General features: G+C 44.7%; 1 protein-coding gene across 3 annotated transcripts in view; it reads left to right on the top strand.

Annotated features, from left to right (window-relative positions):
• SCAP (SREBF chaperone) overlaps window positions 1-22,745 on the top strand; it is a 68,623-nt gene that overhangs the window by 21,057 nt on the left and 24,821 nt on the right. For 2 of the 3 annotated variants that reach the window (XM_032412621.1, XM_032412623.1), the window contains exon 2: window positions 12,180-12,399. In XM_032412621.1, coding sequence (XP_032268512.1) covers window positions 12,278-12,399 — 122 coding nt within the window. In that variant the 5' untranslated portion in view covers window positions 12,180-12,277. Of the gene's footprint in view, window positions 1-3,154; window positions 4,179-12,179; window positions 12,400-22,745 lie in introns of those variants that run through there. The other variant, XM_032412624.1, reaches the window with a different exon arrangement.

The raw sequence follows: 22,745 nt of genomic DNA, 5'->3' as shown, positions 1-22,745 counted from the left end.
GGAAGGGCCGTTCCACCTGAGTGCCGGGAGGTGGGTTGTGGGAGGGAGCTTGGTGTAAGCAAATTAGGTAGGGAGTGTGGTCACTGCACTGGTTCCTGGTGGTGGCTCTGTGTTTATGCTGAGGGGAGGAGGAGGGAAATGGCGCTGTCCAGTTCCTGTGTTCCTGGCGGGAGAGAGGGTGTCTCTGTGAATGCTGCCTCTCTAGGACATGCTCCCAGATGAGCAGCTAACCTCCCCACTGTGTGCCCCAGGCACTCTTCAGATCACTGTTTCTAGGCTGTATGTCTGCAGGCTATTTGCCTTGTCTCTTCTCCAAGAGCAGCCCAGTGTCCTCTCAGCCCTTCCAGAGCCAAGCATGCTGACCTTTAAAACTCCAGGCTTTAAGCCCCAGTGGTTGCAAGAACTCACGAGATTCAGGCCGTTTTGCTTTCCAAGGCAGTTGCTACAGGGATTTGTTTTCCCTGTGCACTCCAGCGTGTACTAGTCTGTCTCTTGCCCTTCTTGCCTGTGGCTCCCTCCCCACTGCAGTAGCCACTATCCATTTCTCTACCCAACTGCATCTCTGCACTTCCTACCTTTGATGTGGTCTCTTCTCTACCTTTAGTTTTGGAGTTTTTTCTGTCAGTTTTCAGATCAATTTCTGGGGTACTGAGGATAATTTGATAGTTATCTAGTTGTATTTGTGAGACGAGGAAGCCCATCTTCCTCAGTCAATCTCTTATAGCATTTTGAATACATCATCCCATTCTCTCTCAGCCTATAGTGTTTCTGCTGAGAAATCCACTGATAGCTTTATGGGGGTTTCCTTGTATGTGAAGAATTTTTGTTCTCTTGTTGCTTTAAAAATTTTCTCTGATTTTAGATGGCTTTATTATAGTCTGTCTTGGAGAAGATCTTTTTGGGGACCAATGAGCTTTATGAATGTGGATGTCTAAATCTCTCCCCAGACTTGGGAAGGCCTCAGCCATTATTTCTTTAAATAAGCTTTCTGTCCCTTTCTTCTCTTTTTCTTCTGGGATGCCAGCAATGCTTAGATAGTTTCTCTTGATGGTATCTCATAATTCACATGGGCTTTCTTCACTTTTGTTATTTTTGTTGTTGTTCTCCTCTGGATAATTTCAAGTGACCTATGACTTCACAGATTCTTCTGCTTTGATCACATCTGTTGTTGGTGCTCTCTACTGCATTTGTCATTTCACTCATTGCATTCTTCACCTCTAGGATTTCTGTTTGGATGTTTTTTATAATTTCTATCTCTCTGTTAAACTTCTTGTTTTGTTTGTGTATTGTTTACTGATTTCATTGAATTGTTTTTCTATTTCCCTATAGCTCACTAAGCTGAATTCTATATTAGGTAGATTGCAGATCTCTATTTCTTTGGGGTCAGTTACTGGAAAATTACTGTGTTCCTTTGGTGATGTCTTGTTTCCTTGATTTCATGTTCCTGGATATCTTGTGTTGCTGTCTTTGCATTTGAAGAAGCAGTCACCTTCTCCAGCCTTGACTGATTGGCCTTGGGAGAGAAATATCTTCTGTCAGCCTGCTGGGGATCCTGAGGCTTTCCCAGTGAATGACAATTGTATTATCAGATATTCCAAATGCTTTTATCTTTCTTTTTTTTTTAAAGTAGGTTCCACGCCCAGCATGGAGCCAGTTGCAGGGCTTGACCTCAACGACCCTGAGATCAAGACCTGAGCTGAGATCAAGAGTCAGATGCTTAATTTAAGAAACAAAACAGATGAACATAGGGGAAGGGAAGGAAAAATAAAAAAAGTTAAAAACAGAGAGGGAGGCAAACCATGAGAGACTCTTAACTCTAGGAAACAAACTGAGGGTTGCTGGAGGGATGGTGGGTGGGGGGATGGGGTAACTGGGTGGTGGGCATTAAGGTCACTTGATGTAATGAGCACTGGGTGTTAGAGGCAACTGATCAATCACTGAATTCTACTCCTTTTTTTTTTTTAAGATTTTATTTATTTATTTGACAGAGACACAGAGAGGGAGGAAACATAAGCAGGGGGAGTGGGAGAGGGAGAAGCAGGCGTCCCGCAGAGCGGGGAGCCCGATGTGGGGCTCGATCCCAGAACCCTGGGATCATGACCTGAGCCGAAGGCAGACGCTTAACGACTGAGCCACCCAGGCACCTCCTGAATTCTACCCATGCAACTAATAATATAGTATATGTTAACTAGATTGAATTAAAAAAGAGAGAGATGCTTAACTGACTGAGCCATCCAGGTGCCCCTCCAAATGCTTTTTAAATGGTTATCACATTTTAGAATCAACCTATACAAAATGTACAGGAGATTTTTGTAACAGTTAAAAAATAAATGTAAATGTTGACAACATATAAAGAGATCAGTATCACAGTAACTAAAATCAGAAATACATTCCAGGGGGTGCCTGGGTGGCTGAGTCGTTAAGCATCTGCCTTTGGCTCAGGTCATGATCCCAGGGTCCTGGGATCGAGCCCCGCATTGGGCTCTCTGCTCAGCGGGGAGCCTGCTTCTCCCTCTCCCACTCCCCCTGCTTGTGTTCCCTCTCTCGCTGTGTCTCTCTCTGTCAAATAAATAAATAAAATCTTTAAAAAAAAGAAAAAGAAATACATTCCAGTACTACTTGAATATAAATATATGTGTACTACTTTTATAATTGAAAAGCAATCACTGTTGTGGCTGGTAATGGAGAACTTTAGGGTAATACTCTGTTTCTTGATGCGAGTGTTGTTGAGGTTAAATGGCTTTATTTACTTTCATGGAGCTGTATGCTTGTAATCTGTATACTTTTTTGCAATATTTTATGCTAAACTTAAAAAGTTTAAAATAAAAAAGGCAGTACTCATAAAAAATGTAAAAGTACAGAAAGTTGACTTAAAATATCTTTACACAGGGGCGCCTGGGTGGCTCAGTCGTTAAGCGTCTGCCTTCGGCTCAGGTCATGATCCCAGGGTCCTGGGATCGAGCCCTGCATCAGGCTCCCTGCTCCACGGGAAGCCTGCTTCTCCCTCTCCCACTCCCCCTGCTTGTGTTCCCTCTCTCACTGTCTTTCTCTGTCAGATAAATAAATAAAATCTTTAATAAATAAATAAATAGATAAATAAATAAATAAATAAAATATCTTTCCACATACTTCATACCACATGAAGACCAACAACCAGTACTAACATTTCCCTCCATTCTTCTGGTGTGCATTTTTTGCCTATAACCTTTATTTCATGATTGCAGACTATAAAAACAATACATGCTGTGTGTGAAAAACTTGTTAAACACAGTAAGGCACTACCTACTTCCCACAGTGGAGTGATGATATGTTTGACAGGTGCCAACAGGCGTAGGATAGCAATTAAGTTTCTTTAATGGCAAAGAATCCAGGAATTTATGAAGATATTTACATTAAGAAATGAAAGGGTTCTGATTCTGGTCAAGATGTAGTAAGCACATTTTATCCTTTCTCTCTGACTGAATCCAACTAAAATCCCTGGGTAGACTGCGTGGATCAGCAGAGTACCCTGAAAGATAAATGATGGCAGATGGATTGGGGAAGGAAACTGTTTTTATTTTTTGTTTCCATAGAATTCCTTCCAGACTGGACTCAAAGGTAGCACAAAACCTGGAACTGGGCACTGGGTGCAGACAGAAGAAAGTCGAAGAGAATCCCCAGGAAAGGGGATTCCTATGGATCAGGGAATAGAGATGGAGGAAGAGAATCTCTTGTTTTCTGTTTGCTCCCCCCCCATTTTCTCCTGCCCCAGGCCCCATGAAATTCTGTAGCAGCAGAGGCAGCAGTGACATTGGCAGCCAGATGGGAGACGAATCCTTTAATTTAGAGGGATTATGGTTCCAAGAGCATGGAGAGAGATTCACTGATTTTGTTTTCTGTCTCTTCTCACCACTTGACCCTAGAGGCAATCACAGTTGTGGTAGGTGCTCAGCAGATAAACTAAAGCTTTACCTTTCTAGCCAGAAGACTGGGAAAGGGGCCTCTGGGAGCTGGAAAGTGTCAGGAAGATTGCAGAGAGGAAGGAAGTTCACAAAGGGAACCCATAGTATTGTGCATGAATTCCTGGGCTCTCCTTTGAAATAGCATGTATGCATCTGACTCTAAACAGCATACCGAGAGCCTTGAAGACTCAACCGTGGAGTAGACTACTGCCCAAGTCCTGTGCTGGCCACTGCATGGTATGTCTGGGACCTAATCAAGTTAATTACTGTTAAAATGAACAAAAATCCAACATTTTCCATTGCACCTAAACAAGATCCAGATTAACATAGCATAATATCTAGAAATTCAAAATTGCTCCACATATGAAGAATCAGGAAAATCTTACTGTCTCCTGAGGAGAAAGGACGGTCAACAGATGGGAACCATGAGATGATATAGATGTTGGGATTAGCAAAGACTTTAAGGCAAAAAGTAGAATTAAAATATAATTAAAACCTCCTTTTAAGAAGTGAGGGTGAACACTCTTGAAACAGATGGAAGGGGCGCCTGGGTGGCTCAGTCTGTTAAGCGTCTGCCTTCGGCTCAGGTCATGATCCTGGCGTCCTGGGATCGTGCCCCACATCGGGCTCCCTGCTCAGCGGGGAGTCTGCTTCTCCTCTGACCCTCTCTCCTCTTGTGCTCTGTCTCTCGCTCTCCCCCACTCTCGCAGTTAAATAAGTCTTTAAAAAAAAAGGGGGGGGGGGCGCCTGGGTGGCTCAGTTGTTAAACGTCCATCTTCGGCTCAGGTCGTGATCCCAGGGTTCTGGGATCAAGCCCCACATCAGGCTCCCTGCTCGGCAGGAAGCTTGCTTCTCCCTCTCCCACTCCTCCTACTTGTGTTCCTTGCTCTTGCTATCTCTCTCTGTCAAATAAATAAATAAAATCTTTTTTAAAAAAGAAATGGAAAATTAGATATTTAAATTTAAAATTGGAAAATTTATAAGTAAAACTAAATTTAAAAATTCATGAAGTGACCTCAGTAACAGAGTGGGGGTAACAGAAGAGTCAGTTAACTCAAAGAGCAATGAGAATGATCCAGTCCAACCCAGCAGGAATTAAACTTAGGAAAAGTACACAGAGCTGCAGGGAGTTCTGGGACAGTAACAGAGGGCTTAGCTTTCATGTTATGGAAATCCCAAAAGGAGAGGCGATAGAGTGGTACAGAAAACTGAAGAAATTATGGAAAGGAAGAAATAAATGTGTCCCTGTTTTGCAGATGACATAATAATCTACTTAGAACTTCCCAAGGAATCCATGAAAAAGACTCTAGGTAAAATAGTTTTGAATGGGAAGAATCACAGTACTCATTTCAAGATTTATTTTATAGCTACAGTAATCAAGACTGTGTAGTATTAGTAGAGTGATAGATAGATCACTGGAACCGAACAGGAAACCCAGAAATAGACCCACATAAGTACAGCCACTGCTTTTTGACTGAATGTTTGTGAGTCCCCCAAATTCACATGTTAAAATCCTAACCCCAGTGTGATGCTACTAGGAAGTGGGGGACTTTGGGGCTGATTAGGTCGTGGGGGTGGAGCCCTCACAAATGGGATCAGTGCCCTCATAAAAGGGACCCCAGAGAGCTCTGACTCTCCTTTCTGCCATGTGAAGACACGAAAGGTGGCCATCTGTGAACCAGGAAGTGGGCCCACCGCAGAAATGTAATCTACTATGGCCTTGATTTTGGGTTTCCCAGCCTCTAGAACTGTGAGAAATAAGTGTATGTTGTTTAAGCCACCCAGTGCAAGGTATTTTTGTTATAGAAGCTCAAACAGCCTAAGATGTGCCAAAGCAATTCAGTGGAGGAAAGGTGGTCTTTTCAACAGTTGGTGCTGTAAAAATTCGATATCCATGGCGGGGGGTGGGGTGCGGAGAACAACCCAGGCCTAAGCTTCACATCTTCTACAAAAAGTAATTCAAATGGATCATAGATTTAGTTGTAAAACTATAAAAAAAAGGGAAAAAATCAGAAATTTCAGAAGTACAGATTGGTAAAGAATTCTTATATGTGACAAGTAAAGCATGATCCATAAAAGAAAAAAAATGGGTAAATTAGATTTCATCGAAATTAGAAACTTTGATTCTATCAAAGAGTTTGTGGAAAGAATAAAAAAAAGACAAGCTACAGACAAAGACTCATATCAAAACATATCAAAGACTCATATTGAAAGAACATAAGGAAATCTCAACAATAATTCCTAAATACCCAGTGGATCAAAGAAGAAAGCACAAGAGAAATGAGAAAATACTTTGAGATGAATGAAAACAAAAATCACAACATATGGAAGCTTATGGGATGCAGCTGAAGTCGTGTTTGGTGGGAAACTTACAGCTGTAAATGCCTATAATGTATGGTGACTAACATAATAAAATAAAATTAAAAAAAAAAAGGAGGAAGATATCAGGTCAGTAAGCTCAACTATTAACTACTTTAAGAAACTAGAACAGGAAGAGTACCATAAACCTGAGGCAAACAGAAGGAAGAAAAGAATAAAGACTAGAGTAGAAACAAATGAATAGAGAATAGGAAAACCAGAGTAAGTAAAACCAAAAATTGATTCTTTTAAAAGATCAACAAAATTGGCGAACCTTCAGCCACAATGACCAAGAAAATAAGATTCGAATTACTAGAATTACTAATGAAAGTGGGGACATTACCACCAACCTTCCAGAAATAGAAATGATTGTAAGGAAATACTATGAACAGTAAATAAATGCCAATAAGTTAGTTAGCCTAGATGAGATGGACAGATCCTGAAACATACAAAGAAAACTTACTAAAGAAGGAATAGAGGGGTGCCTCCCCCCCATGCTCTCTCTCTAAAATAAATAGATAAAAAATAGAAAAAAAATTTTTTTTAAGAGAGCGAGAGAGAGAAGGGGGTTGGTGGGGGGGAAGGGCAGAGGGGGAGAGAGAATTCAAGCAGGCTCCACGCCCAGTGCAGACCCTGATGCAGGGCTCAATCTCTCACAACCCTGAGATCATGACCTGAGCCCAAATCAAGAGTTGGACACTTAACCGACTGAGCCACCCAAGTGCCCTAAGAAAAAATAGAAAATCTGAATAGCAGGAAACAGGGAAAGAGATTGAGTTAATTTTAAAACTTCCCACTTAAAAACAAAAACGGGTGCCTGGGTGGCTCAGTTGGTTGTGTCCAACTCTTGATCTCAGCTGAGGTCTTGGTCTCAGGGTTGTGAGTTCAAGACCCATGTTGGGCTCCACACTGGGTGTGGAGCCTACATAAAACAACAACAACAACAAATATCTGAATGTTTGTGAGTCCCCCAATTAATAAAAGCCCAATATCTGATGGCTTCACTAGTGAATTCTGTCAAATGTTTAAAGATTTATCATGAATTCTTCCAAAAAATTAGGAGGGAGCACTTCCAAGTCATCTTGGAATGAGATGGAACGAGGCCGGCATTATCCTAATACCAAAGGTAGGCAAAGACATCCTAAAGAAGGAAAACTGCAGACCAGTATCCCTTATGAATATAGACATAGTAGCCCTTAGCCAAGACTACCAACATTTAGAAGGATGATACCCAGTGATACAAAGTTGGTTCAACATGGATACAATAACTCAGCCTTTGTAATATACCTTATTAGTAAGATAAATAAAAAATCACAAGACTATCTCAAAAGACACACAAAAAACCATAATACCCTTTAATTAAAAAAAAAAAAAACTCTTGGGGCGCCTGGGTGGCTCAGTCAGTTAAGCATCTGACTCTTGATTTCAGCTCAGGTCATGATCTCAGGGTTGTAAGATCAAGCCCCACACTGGGCTTTGCAGGGCGTAGAACCTGCATAAGATCCTCTTTCTCCCTCTACCCACCCCTAAAAAAAAAAAAAAACTCTCTAATCTCAGGAAACAAACTGAGGGTTGCTGGAGTGGAGGGTGGTAGGAGGGATGGGGTGGCTGGATGATGGACATTGGGGAGGGTATGTGTTGTGAGCACTGTGTATTGTGTAAGAATGATGAATCACAGACCTGTACCCCTGAAACAAATAATACATTATATGTTAATAAAAAAAATACCCTCTCAAACTAGGAATAGAAGGGGTCTTTCTCAACCTGGTAAAGGCATCTATGAAAAACTTTGACATAATATCTCATTTAATGGTAAAAGACTGAATGTTCTCTTCGTAAGCTCAGGAGTAAGATGAGGATTCATTCTTACCACTACAATTCAACATTGTACTAAAAGTTCTAGCCAAGACACAGGTTTTTTTTCTTTTCTTTTTTTTTTTTAAAGATTTGATTTTATTTATTTGACAGAACGTGAGAGAGGGAACACAAGCAGGGGGAGTGGGAGAGGGAGAAGCAGGCCTCCCGCCGGGCAGGAAGCCTGATGTGGGGCTCGATCCCAGGACCCTGGGATCATGACCTGAGCCGAAGGCAGACGCTTAACGACTGAGCCACCCAGATGCCCCTTTTTTTTCTTTTTAAAAAAAAATTTATTATTGTAATAAAACACATAAAATTGACCATCTTGACCATTTTAAGTATATAGTTTAGTAGTGTTAGTATTTCACATTGTTGTGGAATAGATCTCTAGAACTTTTTCATCTTACAATACTGAGAGTGAGATTCTAACACATTTGTTTTTATTATGTATTATTTAATTACTTTAGCAACCTTATTTAGTCAAGACAGCTTTATAAGGAAAACAAATAAAAGGCATCCAGATTAGAAAAAAAGAAATTAACTCTGTTTGCAAATGACATGATCTCGTGTATATAACATCCTATGGTGTATACAGACACATGGCAGAGAGGCACGTGTTCAGTGTCACTAGTCATTAGGGAAATGTAATTTAAGACCCAGTTAGTTATCAGTATACACCTGTTAGCACAGCCAAAATAAAAAATAGTGGAAATACCAAATGATGGCAGATGAGAAGAAACAGAATCTCATATGCTGCTAGTGGAAATATAAAATGGTACAAGCACTCTGGAAAATATTTTGACAGTTTCTTAGAAAATTTCAACATGCCATAGTACCTAGCAGTTCCACTTCTAGGCATTTATTCCAGAGAAATGGGATAGTCAGTAAACCTTTGTGGTAAAAACAAGCATGATAGGTCTAGTGTGGCTGAAGCTTGGCGGAGATGGTGAGTATTTTCAACAAATGATCCTGAAAAGCTGTGGGACAGAGACTATATATAGTTTTTTTTAATCTTTTTTCCTATTACCTCCACCTCCCTTGGGTCTTTGGCACGTTTATTTTTCTTGGTTGATTTTTTTTTAAAGATTTTATTTATTTATTTGACACAGAGAGAGAGATGCAGTGTAGAGGGAACACAAACAGGGGGAGTGGGAGAGGCAGAAGCAGGCTTCCCGCTGAGCAGGGAGCCCGATGCGGGGCTTGATCCCAGGATCCCAGGATCATGACCTGCGCTGAAGGCAGACGCTTAATGACTAAGCCACCCAGGTGCTCCTCTTGGTTGATTCTTAATAAGTGTGAGTTGGTTGATGAGAATTTTAAAAGTTGAGTGGTGAATATAGGCATAAAAAGATCATTTTTTTTTAAATCTTATGATAATATGTTGTATATATGTGGATTTTTCTGAAATTTTCACATGTATTTTCCTATCTGGGGCCCGTTCAGAACTGTAGGCATCTCAAGCAAGCTGATGACAAAGTGGGATGAGCCTGCCTCCCCAGTCTGTCCTCACGGACTGACGCATTCCATTCCTAGCGCCCTTTATTTTCTGAGCCAGAGTGTCTGACTTGATCCAGGCTTGTCCTCTATAGAATTCCTCAGGGCTGTTCTGACTGGTTCTAGGAGTTTTTTTCTTTATGTGGACAGCTCTATAATTTAGGTGTCTAATAACAAACTCCTTTGTTTTTGCTTATAGTGGGGTCTCCCACAAAGGCAGGCAGCAGGATTGTTTATGTTTTCATGTAACGTACACTTAGGCCTCCCAGGCCTCCATCCTTTCCACGTGTTGTGTCTCTTTAAATTCAGGAAGCAGAGCTGTAGATTTTGATCTGAAGAAACCTGTAAGTATGGGGCAATGTAGGAAAAACAGGTTTTTGGATCAGGTTGTGTAAATTTTGCTTTGGAGTAGCTTTGCATTAAAATGTATACTGTGGAGTAGGGATGAATAATGTCTTCTCTTGGTAGGTTCAGGTAGGTTGGCTGTGTAATTAGAATTTGGATTTTTTTTTTTTTTTTGCTTTATTTTCCAGATGCTGTGAAAATTAACAATGAGTATAACTGATAATATTAAGATCAGTGGGAGCTGAAATTAAGATCATGTCAGAAAGAGTTGTGTTTGCTGCAAACTGGAAGTGAATTAGATAGTTTTTTTCTCCTCTCTGTAGTTCCACTTGTAAAAGCTGGACTGCAGAGGTGGGGCCTCTACCCCTCCTGTGTTGCCGATGTGTGGACAGAGGAGGCAGAGAAGGAGATGGGGATTACAAAATCATAATTTTTTGGAGGGCTTGGTTTTGCGACACTTAAGAGATGTGAGACTTGTCAGAGGACTGAGGTTGGAAGAGATACAGTTGGTTTCTGGCCTTCAGTCTTCGGGGATCCTTGTGATAGTGTCTTTCTTCCCACAGGTGTACATCTCATCAGTGTTTGTTTTCCCACCCCCACCCCGGGGGCAGGATGGAGGGCCAGGGCACAGGAGCAGAAACACTGCTTCCCAGAGCCTGTGTGTCCTCTGGGTGGTGAGCACTAGAGCGGGTCGCCCCCGGTGGGTGCTCTGCTAGAGACCTCTCTGACCTGCCGTGCTCTGGGTGAGCCTTGTGAGTGGCTGAGCCAGTGGAAACACCTCTGCTGGTTGGGCTGGCAGCTGCCACCTGCAGACTCCTCTCTCCCAAGCCTGTTGAGTTGACCCACAGAGGGTTCTATTTCCTAAGAAGATTGCTGGACTGGAAAACTGCATATGCATTTAAAGCTTGTGTTTCCTGGAAGGTGGAAGGGGTGTCAGCCATTCATCTTGTGAATTGGCTGTGGTGTGACTCCTTTTGCTTCTCCTTTCTGGTCTTGACGCTGCTGAAGAGTCACCTCTTTGGCCTAGGTTTCCATTAGTGAGCCTGCTCAAGCCAGGACACAAGTCCGGGCATGTTCCCTATAACACAGACCAAAGAAAATGGCAACATGGACCAGAAGTGGGTTTATATGTGGGTAACAGCGGAGAGCTTGTAATGAAGGGAATTCTAGATCCCTGGGCCTTCTGCTGGAGTTTTCTATTCCGATTTTATTGGCTTAAGGTTTTCTACTTTCACACAGGCAGAAAGAGGATTTATTGGAAGGCTTTGGGATGGCTCACAGACTGGAAAGGAAGCTGCTGAGCCTCACCTTCAGAAAGGGCTGGCATCGGGGCAGCCATGGTCTCAGGGGCAGGAATCTCTGGGGGTTGAATAAGCACTACCACATCCAGTTCCTGCTTCTTTTTGCTCGGAAATCAAAGTCCAGGGACAGAGGCCCAACCAGCTGGCCTGCTGTGGGTCAGGGAGGGGCACCTTGACTGACAGCCTGTCCAGGCCCAATCCTGTGGAGAGAGGTGCTTCCCCTGGGCCACGAAGGGGCCAGCTGCTGGGCAGGCCGGGGCAGGAGCAGCTGCCTCACCAGGAGCAGCAGCTTCGCCTAATGCTGCTGCCACAGTGACATTTGTTTTCTGTCAGAGGCCTGGACTTTTTGCTGTTTCTGTGTTAAAGGCTGACTCCGCTGGACATTCTTTACCAGTGAAACACTCTTTGTGCAAGAATGTGTTTTCCGAGGGGTCAGCCCTGTGTAGTTTTTCCCCAGGGATTTCTGTCAATCTGGCCTGTGCCCAGAGAAAGCTGGGGAGGATGTCCAGAACTCCCCTTTGTCAGAGAGCAGCTGAAGGTGATGTCGGTTACCCAGGGGTGCTTTCCTGTGCCACCTGTGGGAATAGTGCCCTCTCTCGGGAGTGGGCTTTTAGAAATGCCTGTATGAAAGAGGGTTGAGAGTTTATCATCAGAGCTGGAGGGGCAGTTTTTGGCCTCTTTGGTTAGACTGACTGAGAAACTGCCCACAGTTACTAAGAGCTGACCAGAGGGGAGGGGGTGTGTGTGTGTGTTGGGACTGATGTCTCCAGACCTTGGATGTAGGCATCCTGAAACATGTCTCCAGCCACGCATCACAGCTACCTCCCCCAGCAGCCCCAGTGTGCAGAACCAGGACTCGTTGACTTTTCTCCCTTCTTGCCAGGTACCTGCAGATGGTGTCCATTGTCCGTGCTGTCCAGCGCACACCAGGCTGATCCATGGTCACTTTCCGGGATGGCAGCAAGGTGACTTCAGCTGAGGATGACCCTGACTGAAAGGCTGCGTGAGAAGATATCTCAGGCCTTCTACAACCATGGGCTGCTCTGCGCATCCTACCCCATCCCTATCATCCTCTTCACAGGGCTCTGCATCTTAGCCTGCTGGTATGTTTCTGAGTTGCGCTGGATATGGTGGGCCACTGTGTTGGGACAGTAGGTTTCCTAATCCTGATTGCTCTGTAGCCCTTGGACTGTGTATACTTTTTACACAATGTAACTGGAGGCTCATTGGAGCTGGTGGGTGTAGAGTTCACATCCTGGAGTGTTTAGCCACTAGACTGTAAACAGTCCAGGCTGGCCCCAACTTAGGGATTCACCAGATTTGTTCATGTCACTGGTAGTCTATTTCAAAATAATGTTTAGACACTTCTAAGAAACCAAAAGATAACTGAAAGGCATGATCTTTTAATATTCCTTTTCAACAGTGACAGTTTCATTTTGGTACCTGGTTAAGAGCAGGAGCATTTGAATGTTTTAAGACAAAGTCCATTTGAACAGTTCCTTGGACACCCTCGTGCGGGCTCACCCAGAGACTTGGTTCTCTGCTCTCCAGTCGTTTTCTGGTGTTCACGAGGAGCGTCTTTCTGACCTCTTGCTGATTCTCAGGGCCTGCTGTGCTCCCCAACGACTGTCGTGCCTGCCGCAGCTGCCTTCGGTTCCCATCCGTCTGTCTGTCTGTTACAGGGCCTCACAGAAGCCGAGGCTTCGAGAAGGCTGCAGCCGATGATGACATGTAGAAGGACGGGCTTGGTGTAAGAGGATATCTGATGGCCTTTTTTGGCTCTAAAACACTTACAGCCATGAAAAGAGCCCACTGTGTTATCCTTGCCTCTGGAAAGGTTTCCACATTCTTTGTACATCTGACGTTTGTTAGATGTATTCAGTGCTGTGCTGGAAGGAGGGTGGTTCAGGACTGAGCTCCCAGTCGGGTTCTTAATGATCCCAAGTTCTTTTCTAATTAGGACTAAGAAAGATGAGTATCTTTCATTGAGAATTTCCTGTTGGTTGCTTCAGGCATATAATTAATCTCATCAATCCTCATAATAACCTTGGGAAGCAGTCCAGTTATATTTCCATTTAACCAAAGGAGGATGGTGGATTGGAGCCTTGTGTGGTCTACACAGTTAATAAGCAGGGACACTGGGCTTTAAATCTAGGCCTAGGGATTTCTGGTGTCTGCCCCCGTGGCACTCTGTCACCCTGACTCTCCTCGCTCTGGCTCAGTGTATTTGTACTGATGCTTAAATTTTGTTAAATTGTGTTGTAAAAGATAAGATACGGCTACATTCTATAGGAGATAAATTAGTAGAACCCAGCTCTTGTGTTTTTTTTTTTTCCTCTAATTTAATTAGCTTTTTAAAAATTTCTCAAGATCATACTTTTTAAAAGTCATCTCTGTCCTTCAAAATCATACTTTTCTAGGCCTGGCATATGTATTTCTCACACCTGAGCTAGCAACAGAATTACCTGGAGGCATGCACAACACGGATTGCCGGGCCTCGCCCCAGAGTTTCTCATTCATCAGGTCTGGGCTGGGTCCAAGAATTTGTGTCTCTGACAAGTTCCCAGGCCTGGGACCATGTGCTGAGAACCACTAGACTGTCTTTCTTGAAAATCTGTCTGCAACTCTACCACGGCTCTGCTAAAAGTGTTTTCTCTTTTTTGCTGATTTCTGAAGCAGCAGTTCATGGGGACACTCATGGTTATTATCCCTGGTATGGCCTTCTGTTGAGGGTGGTGGGACTGAGCTTCCCCTGCACTAAATCCTTAGGTCCTCAGTGGCCTCTGCACGTGGGAAGGTGATAAGAACTACTTGGTGGACGAGTACATTGGATTCAGCTTATATGCTGTGCGGTCAGTTTGAGTTGAGGAGGGTAGTTGTGATCCCCTTCCATGAAGATAACTCTAGCTACAGGAAGAGGAAAAGATGTTTCCTGTTTGCCATTCATCTTTGGATGTTGGGTGTTGCCAGCTGAGACTAGGCAGCGTCCTGGACACGCAGCAGCTGCTCGGGTGCCGTCGACCTTACCTTTGAATGAGTAATTTGCTGTTACACAAGTGTTTCGGAACAGACAGTCCTTGGATTTATGACGTGAGGGCCTCTGGTGTGAAAACCTTAGGAGATGGCTGTGGTCTCAAGTTTGGAGAGCGCCTTCTCGACTCAGGGTGAATTAGAATGGTCTGGAAGGTGGAGGAAGAGGCAGATGTGATGATAGCAATATTTAACGACTAGAACAGCCCAGATGCAGCCAAGCCTGCCTTATATCCCACAGGTGCTCCTGGCTGAACATCAGTCCTGGGAAAGGGGTGGGCGAGGTTCGGGGTAGGACTGGGCTGATGGGAAGGCAAGGAAGACCGATCTTCTATGACTCCTAGCTTCATACGTCCTTTGGAACTTTCCCTTTCACATGTGCTATTCTGTTTGGTGCCTGACATCCTTAGAGGGGGTGGTTATGTCCTAGTTTTTTTCAAGATGATGAAACTAGCGTGGAGAGCTGAGAAGTGGTGTTACAACTGGCAGGTCCTTGTGGGAAGCCCTGTACTTTCTCCACTTCACCAAGGTGATAGGAACTTTTTGAAGAATACTGTTTGGTGCTGATAGCTTTCATTGCAAGGAGTTTGCTCCCTGAATAGGAGCCTAAGAGAGATGGTCTCAGCTGCCATGGGCCAGGAGCAGGATCTGTAGGCAGGACCTGCCTAGACAAGAGCAGGGAGGCTTTTTGAGGCGTAGCCATGTGTAACGGGAGTTGAGGAGAGAGCACAAAGTTGGGTTTTATATCACTTAATAAAGATGGCCATAATATACGCCAAGCACTGTGCCGGCCCAGTGACGTGCACACCATCCCTCTCCTCAAAAGCGCAGTCTGGACCCGAGACACACAGCCGCAGTGCCGTCAGCCCATGTGACCTGGCTTTGGTGCAGAGGCAGACAGTGTCAGCGAGGCTTCTGGGGGGAGCACTTCTGAGCCACACCCTGCAGGGAGAGTGAGGGGCATCTTCCTCGCCTCCTTTCCTGTTTATGGTCGTGGCCATCAGTCAGCTCACTTAGCAGCCAGGCAGGGAGGGTGGTCCCACGGAGAGCCCCTCCGAGAACCGGCTGCCTCCTCTGGTCCCACCTTCTAATGGCGTGACAGTTTCCAAAGACACGAGGTTTTTCTTTGAAGAGGAAAACCAGCCTTAGGGACTGTCCCATTCTTAGTGCCCTGTAATTACTTTCCCAAACCGGCATCTTTGTCATGTCATCTTAAAGGAGCCTTTTATTTATTTTATTTTTTTAAAGATTTTATTTATTTATTTGGCAGAGAGAGACACAGCGAGAGCAGGAACACAAGCAGGGGAAGTGGGAGAGGGAGAAGCAGGCCCCCCGCAGAGCAGGGAGCCCGACATGGGGCTCCATCCCAGGACCCCGGAATCACGACCTGAGCCGAAGGCAGACGCTGAACGACTGAGCCACCCAGGTGCCCTCAAAGGAGCCTTTTAACAACTTTTCTTAAAATCTGATTGGCTTAGGAAGAATTTCCCAAGGCTAGATGAAGTCTGTCAGCCTCCTAAAATGACAAAGTTGTTTCAAAGGATCCACAGATTCTGGGCCTTTTTGTCCAAGAGACCAGATATTGTGGCCCTATGGCACAAGCCTGTCCTCTTCTAACCTTGGGAAGATTCTTTGTCCAGAGTAGAGTCCCCCCTTCTGTTCAGAGTCTCGGGTTGCCTGCAGAAAACAAAGTGTGGGTCCTAGACAGCTTTTAGTAGTTTTGTTAGATATCTACATTCTATTTAGTGGCTTATCTTTTATTGTCCCTGGAATGAGGCAGTTGTGCAGCTTGACCTCAAAGGATCCCTGCACTTGAGAACCCTGTTCAGATCTAGCAGCCACCTGAGTTGTAGACCCTGTTCATCAGCACTGGATCACCCTGGGAGCAGTGAATGCTCTTTGCTCTGGGAAAATCTGATGGAACCTGTGGCACGTAGGCACTGTGGCAAGAGGTGTCTTCACATTTCCTAGAGGTTAGGCCACCCGAGGCGTGGCCCAGCAGCAGCCCAGCAAGGCACAGGGTGCTATTGCTTCCAGGCGGGGATGTGGTAGGTGCACTGTGGGATGAAGAAAGAGGGCTTGGGTGCCAGGCTACCTACCGGCCTTCCTGGGTGCAGGTCAGAGGTTAACATGAGGGTCACTGGGTCCCTTGTTGATTCTACAGCCTGCTGCTCATGGCTAGAGAGCTTGGAGAGCAAGTTAAATCACGATGAGGCCATTCTGAACCTCGTGAAGAACGGTCATTGTGCAGCCTGTGTGGGTATTCCAGAGCAGGCTTGGCCCCTTTCCTCTTCCTTTTTCTCTGGAGGGACACAGTACCTTGGGACTGAGGCTGCACATCTCAGTTGTGGTGGCCTCTGCTTGTCAGCCTCCCCCGGTCTGCCCACGTTACGAGTTTCCCCAAGATCACCATGGCCTCTTGGTGGGGTGTACACACAGGGGCTTGTGTTAAAGGCTTCTTTTTTCTGTGCCTTTGTGGCCACTCTAGACACATTTCTATTCTCTTCATGGACAAGAAAGAAATTTAAATAAGTGAAGGCCTATCTGTGACTGTGTTCTGGAGAGCCAGGCTGGGTAGCTGAGGACGGGTCCCAAAGCACCTCTGAGCTCTGCCCTGAAGCCTACACCTGAGAGCCCAGGGGACCAGCTCCTGCAGCTGCTCCAGGACGCTGGCCTGTTAAGCATGCCAGAGCCAAGGCCTCCCCCAGCAAAAGTTACTCCTGGCCTCACAAACAAGCTCCGGAAAGGCTCTGAAGTGCCTGTGGGAGATCAAAGACTCCTTCACCACCTGAAATTTCTTCAAACACAAGAGAGAGCAGGAGATCTCAGAAATACCGCCTTTCACTACCCCACCCTTCATCCTGTACTGTTGTTCTCCTCTGAGAAGGGAAGGGAGAAAACATGTCTCACCTTGATGTCTCCAGACAGGCGCCTCAGGTGACATCTCTGAACGTCATTTCTGTGGTTGCTGTTTCCGTCTGTCTTCAGCATCTCCTGAACCCCAATCCCAGGTGGCTGGGAGCGAGAAGGGGATGAGACTAGAGCCAGTAGCATCCCCGTAATTGTGGGACCAGAGCAATAGGACAGTGTAAGGCTGCTTGGTCAGGAGGCAGGGGAAAGGACCATTAAAGGTCCTAAATGTACTTGCATGGGAGTGGGTGAAAGGTCCCCACCCAAAGGCCCACCAGATGCGCAATGGTGCTGCCAGTCTGGGCTAGGGGTGGCCGTCACCTCACCCTGCCCTAGGACACAGCAAGGCGTGCACATCTGACCCCGACCCCCTCCCCTTGTTTTTACATTCAGGCCCCTGCCAGGGGGCAGCAGCAAAGGGGATACCTGGATAAGGGAGGGCAAGGCCAGGTCCTGGGATTCGAGGGGGCAGAGGAGCTGGTGGTCCCAGGGGGGAGGGACCACAGGTGAACCTATACTCCACACTCTCAGCACACGCTCCATTGTGGTGGACTTCACTTCAAAACACAAGTTTAAAGGTAAATTTATTGAGAATGTCCATACTGCTATTGCAGAGCATTAAACCCCAAGCACTTGGACCTTCTGAGCATGGGGTCCTGTGCAGCAATATGGGTTGTACACCCATGAAGTCAGCCGTGCGTGGGCCATCTGGAAGATAACTCATCCTGAACATTTCCTGAATGTCTTCCATGTGGCTAGTATTGGGGATGCAGAAATTAAAATGGCATGTTCCCATGTTTCTTGTATTAATCATGCGGATGAGTAGAGGTCTCTGGGATCAGTGATTGCAGGCTGCCATAGAGTATAGAGGAGAGGTAACTACTGGCTTGGGGACAGAGGAGTAGAGAGGCAGTGTGGCCTTGAAGGTTAGGCAGGAATTTGGCTGGCATTTGGGGGGCAGGGGGGGATTTTGGTTTGGGCTCCCCTAAGACAAGGTGTAGCTTGTGTGTGAGATGAAATGAGCACTGGCAGCAAGGTGGAACGATGAGCTAGGAAGGAAGGAGCATCATCCAGCAAGTTATCCCCACAGGCAGCTGTGTCATCTCACTGGGGAATGCTGAGAAATGGTGTAGGACAGCCACCTCAGAGCTCCCACCTGGGTGTGGGGGCTTGGACAGTCTGTGCCAGGGGTCAGCAGACTCTTTCCATAAAGGGCCAGATAGTAAGGCCACATATGGTCTCTGTCACGTTTTTGGGTTTTGTTTTTTTGTTTTTGTTTTTGTTTGTTTTACTCATTTAAGATTTTATTTATTTGAGACAGAAAGTGAGCACAAGGGAGAAGCAGACTCCCCACTGAGCAGGGAGCCTGACGACATGGGGCTCAATCCCAGGACCCCGCCCCTTGTTTGTTTGTTTAAAATAACCTTTTAAATGTGTAAAAACCATTCTTAGCTCATGGGCCACACAAAAATGGGCTGTGGGCTTGTAGTTTGTGAACCCCTGATCTGTACAACAACCACATCAACTACTGGTTGAGGGCTGCCTCCAGCTAGCATCAGTTCCCACCACTTAGGCAGAGAGGTCTCCAACAGCAATACAATAGTCTCAGGGAAAGAGATGCAAGTGCTAGCAGTTGGAAATCGGAAATTGAGCCAGCATGCCCAGAAATAAGAACAGAGGGAATAAGGGGAGGGCCCCAGCAGCCTGTTGGGATTCGTAAGGTGGTCACATGTGGGGAGCAGGTGCAGTGACAAAGTTATGGGTTGGGTGGTGAAGAAGATTGGGGATTTCAGGTCCATACCTGATTAAGAGATAAGTGATTGCATTGCCCCAGGTGAGAGTTGATGGTTGCTTAGTCTAAGTGGAGAGCCTGGAGGTGGTGTGATGTGGCCGTGTCTGGGTATATTTTGAAGGTGGAGCCCTCAGGATTGTCTGAGGACCAGATGTGGAGTATGAGAAAAAGAGGAGTCAAGATCAAAGTGCTTGGCCTGAGCAACTGGATGGGTGGAGCTGAGACAGGAAAGGCAGGGGAGGTTTTGGAGACCCGGTTCATTTCCTTTGCCCCTGTAAGATCAGGGTAAGCCAAGATGTAATCTGGTCTTAGAAATGAGTTTTGGGGAAGTAACATGGGGGTGGTGGTAGAAATCCCCAGACAGTTTCTTTAAATGTCTCTAGTCTGTTTTCTAACCTTGGAAAAGTAAGTGTTTTTACTTCTGAAAATTGCCTGACACTGTGCTTCCAAGCTTTCCTTTTGGCTAGAATTTGGTAGCTGTGGATGGTGATTATTCCCTTGCATTTTGCATTTTTGTAGAATCTTTTTCTTGATATTTTTCTTTGCCTATATTAAAAGGAATGTATGGTCGTTTAAATTTTTTTAGCAAAACAAATGCAGTACAAGATACGTGAGTGCGATGTTAAGAGCACAGACTCTGGTACCACACTGCCTGTGTTGACCTGCTGGTGTTGTCACTTCCTAGTGGGGATATAGCTTCTGCGTCTCACTAGGTTGTGGTGAGGCTTAAATGAGCAAATGGGTGGAAGGCGCTGGGATTGGTGTCTGGCACATAGGTGTTCAGTGAGAGAGACCATCACTAGTACAGGCACAGAAACAGGTCCCTGTCAGTGAGAAGAGCCATGTTGGGGTGAGTATGGGGCACTTCGGTAGCTCACAGGAGGAGCTACCAAAGGGGAAAGCCAGACTTTGGGGAAAGGGAAAAGACTTTCTGGGGCAAGTGGTACCACAACTGAGGCCTCAAAGATGAGTGATCTAGGAGAAGAATGGGCAAGCGTGTTCCAGCAGGGATGGAGCCTCAGGAGCAAGAGAGCAAGGGTGTGGCTCCCGGGCAAGGGTAGAGAATGACTGGCAGCCTCTTGAAGAATTTCAAGGCCTGTGGACTTTTTCCCAAGAGACTTTATCCTAAGAAAATTGGAGGTTCTGGAGTGTCCTGCCCTTCTTTCTCTTCCTGCTGCAGTGTTTAGACTCCTAGAATTCACAGATGTTTTTAATAATTCACAGTCTGAGAAACAGGCTGCCCCTAGTTCAGTCAGTTGAGCAGCTGTGGTGTGGGAAGTGAATGTAGATGTGTACTGCATGCTTTCATCCTGTAGTGAGGCTAAAGCTCCATCATCTTAGCTCTAGGCCCCCAGACTCCGCTCCACACGCAGAGCCCAGGGCTCAGCCTGTGTGCTGTGCAGAGCTTTCCAGAGCAGAACCTTAGCTAAGTCTGGAGACAGCCCTTGACACCTCCCTCCAAACAGTTGAACCTTGGCTTTTGAAAGCAAGAGAGGAGCAACTGTTCATGAACCAGGGAGTGTCAATGTGATTGACAGCTGATACCTCCTCAGAGACCATGGAGGCCAGAAGGCAATTGGATAAGATTTAAAGTTTTGAATGAAAAAAAACTCAACCAAGAATCGTATATTCTAGCATACGATTATTTGGTAATGAAGGAGAAATTGAGAAATAGCCAGATAAGCAAAAGCTGAGGGGATTTGTTACCACTGGGCCTGCCCTACAAGAAACACTAAAGAAAGTCCTTCAGGCTGAAATGAAAGGTTACTAGACAGTCATTTGAAACCATAATTAAAAATAACACTAGTAAAGGTAACCAGACTTGTAACTTTTGGTTGGGTTTGTAACATCTTTCTTTGTCTTTTGGGCTTTAAAAGGCAAGTGCATTGAACAATAATTTTTTAAATCTATGGTGATGGGCATACAGTGTATAAATTATAATCTGTGGCAATAACAATATAAAAGGGGTGAGACAGATCTATAGAAACAGTGTTTAGATACTATTGAAACTAAGCTCCTCAGGCTGGATGATTTCAGTTGCTTGTTTTCAAGGTCGCTGACCTCTTCTCCCGCCTGCTCCCATCTGTAGAACCCCGCTGTAACAACAGCATTCAGTCTAGGTGATTGTAAATTGTTAATAATAATTGTAGTCCCCACGGTAACCAAGCAATAACTTGAAAAATACAGAAAAGGATAGAAGGAAGTCAAAGTGGCACACTACCAAAAATCAGCCAAATACCAAAAAAAAAAAAAAAAAGCAGCAATTGAAGGAATTGAACAAAAGTCATATAAGACATGCAAAAACAAGTGGCACGAGGAAATCCTTCCTTATTAGTAATCACATAAAATGTGAGTGGATTAAACTCTTCTATTAAAAGAGACATTGGCAGATTAGGTTGCATCTATATGCTGTCTACTTCAGATACACACTGCACATCAGATATAAGAACACAAAGAGGCTGAAAATAAGAGGATGGAAAAATATATTCCATGCCAAATAGTAATAGAAAGAGACCTAGAGTGGCTATATAATTATCAGATACCATTTAAAAGGTTATGAGACAAAGAAGGACATTATATATTGTTAAATGCCTTAATACAGCAAGAGTGCACACCAGTTATAAACACACACACACACACACACCTAACAACAGAGCCCCAAAATATATGAATCGAAAAGGGACAGAATTGAAATGTGAAATTGAGAAACGCACAGTTATAGTTGACCTTTGAATCCTGCACTTTCAGTACTGGATACAAGGACCAGACAAGGTGATAAGTATATGGGGGACTTGAGCAACAGTGTCTGCCAGCCAGACCTAACAGACATGTGGAGAACACGCAGCAACGGCAGGATTGATGTTCTTCTCAAGTGCCCATGGAACATTCTCCAGGATAGACCATATGTTAGGCCATATTAAGCAAGTCTTAAAAAATGAAAGAAGACTGAAATCATATAGAGTGTCTTTTCTAATCACAGTGGAATGAAATTAAAAATACTAGGAGGAAAACTGGAAAATCCACAAATAAGTGGAAGTTAAACAGGACATCCTAAAACAACCAGTGAGTCAAGTAATCAGAAGGGAAATTAGGAAATACCTTTAGATGAGAACGAAAACAACATGGTACACCAAGTCTGGTGGGGTGCTATGAAAGTAGGACTAGGAGGGAAACGTGTAGTTGTGAAGAGGACTCCATACTCATAGCTAGAATATATAAAGAGCTATAAATCAATGAGAAAAAGATAATCAAAAGAGTTGAAGAAGGGCTTCACAAAAGAGGATGTGTCCAAATGGCCAACAAGCATGCAAAAGAATTTTCAACACTGTTGCACATTGAAACCACAGAGAGACCCCACTGCTGCCTCCTCGACATGGTTACAGTTAAGTGGCCTGACAGCATCTAGAGGTGGCAAGGCTCTGGAGCAGTTGGAACTCCTGTCACACCACTGGTGGGAACATACATTTGTACAACTACTTTGGAAAATCAGTATTATATGCAAAGCTGAACATGCACACTCTAACCCCCAGAAATTGTCTTCTAGGAACACACCCAACAGAAATGAGTGCTTATGGCTACCAAAAGCCATATATAAAAATGACCGTAATAGCTTTATTTTTATTTTATTTTATTATTATTATTTTTTAAGATTTTATTTATTCATTTGAGACACAGAGATACTGAGAGAGGGAGGGAGAAAGCATGAGCAGGGAGAGA

Source organism: Phoca vitulina, unplaced genomic scaffold, assembly GCF_004348235.1.
Source record: "Phoca vitulina isolate PV1807 unplaced genomic scaffold, GSC_HSeal_1.0 scaffold13, whole genome shotgun sequence".
Classification (NCBI taxonomy): domain Eukaryota; kingdom Metazoa; phylum Chordata; class Mammalia; order Carnivora; family Phocidae; genus Phoca; species Phoca vitulina.
This window is presented reverse-complemented; position numbering and strand designations above follow the sequence as displayed.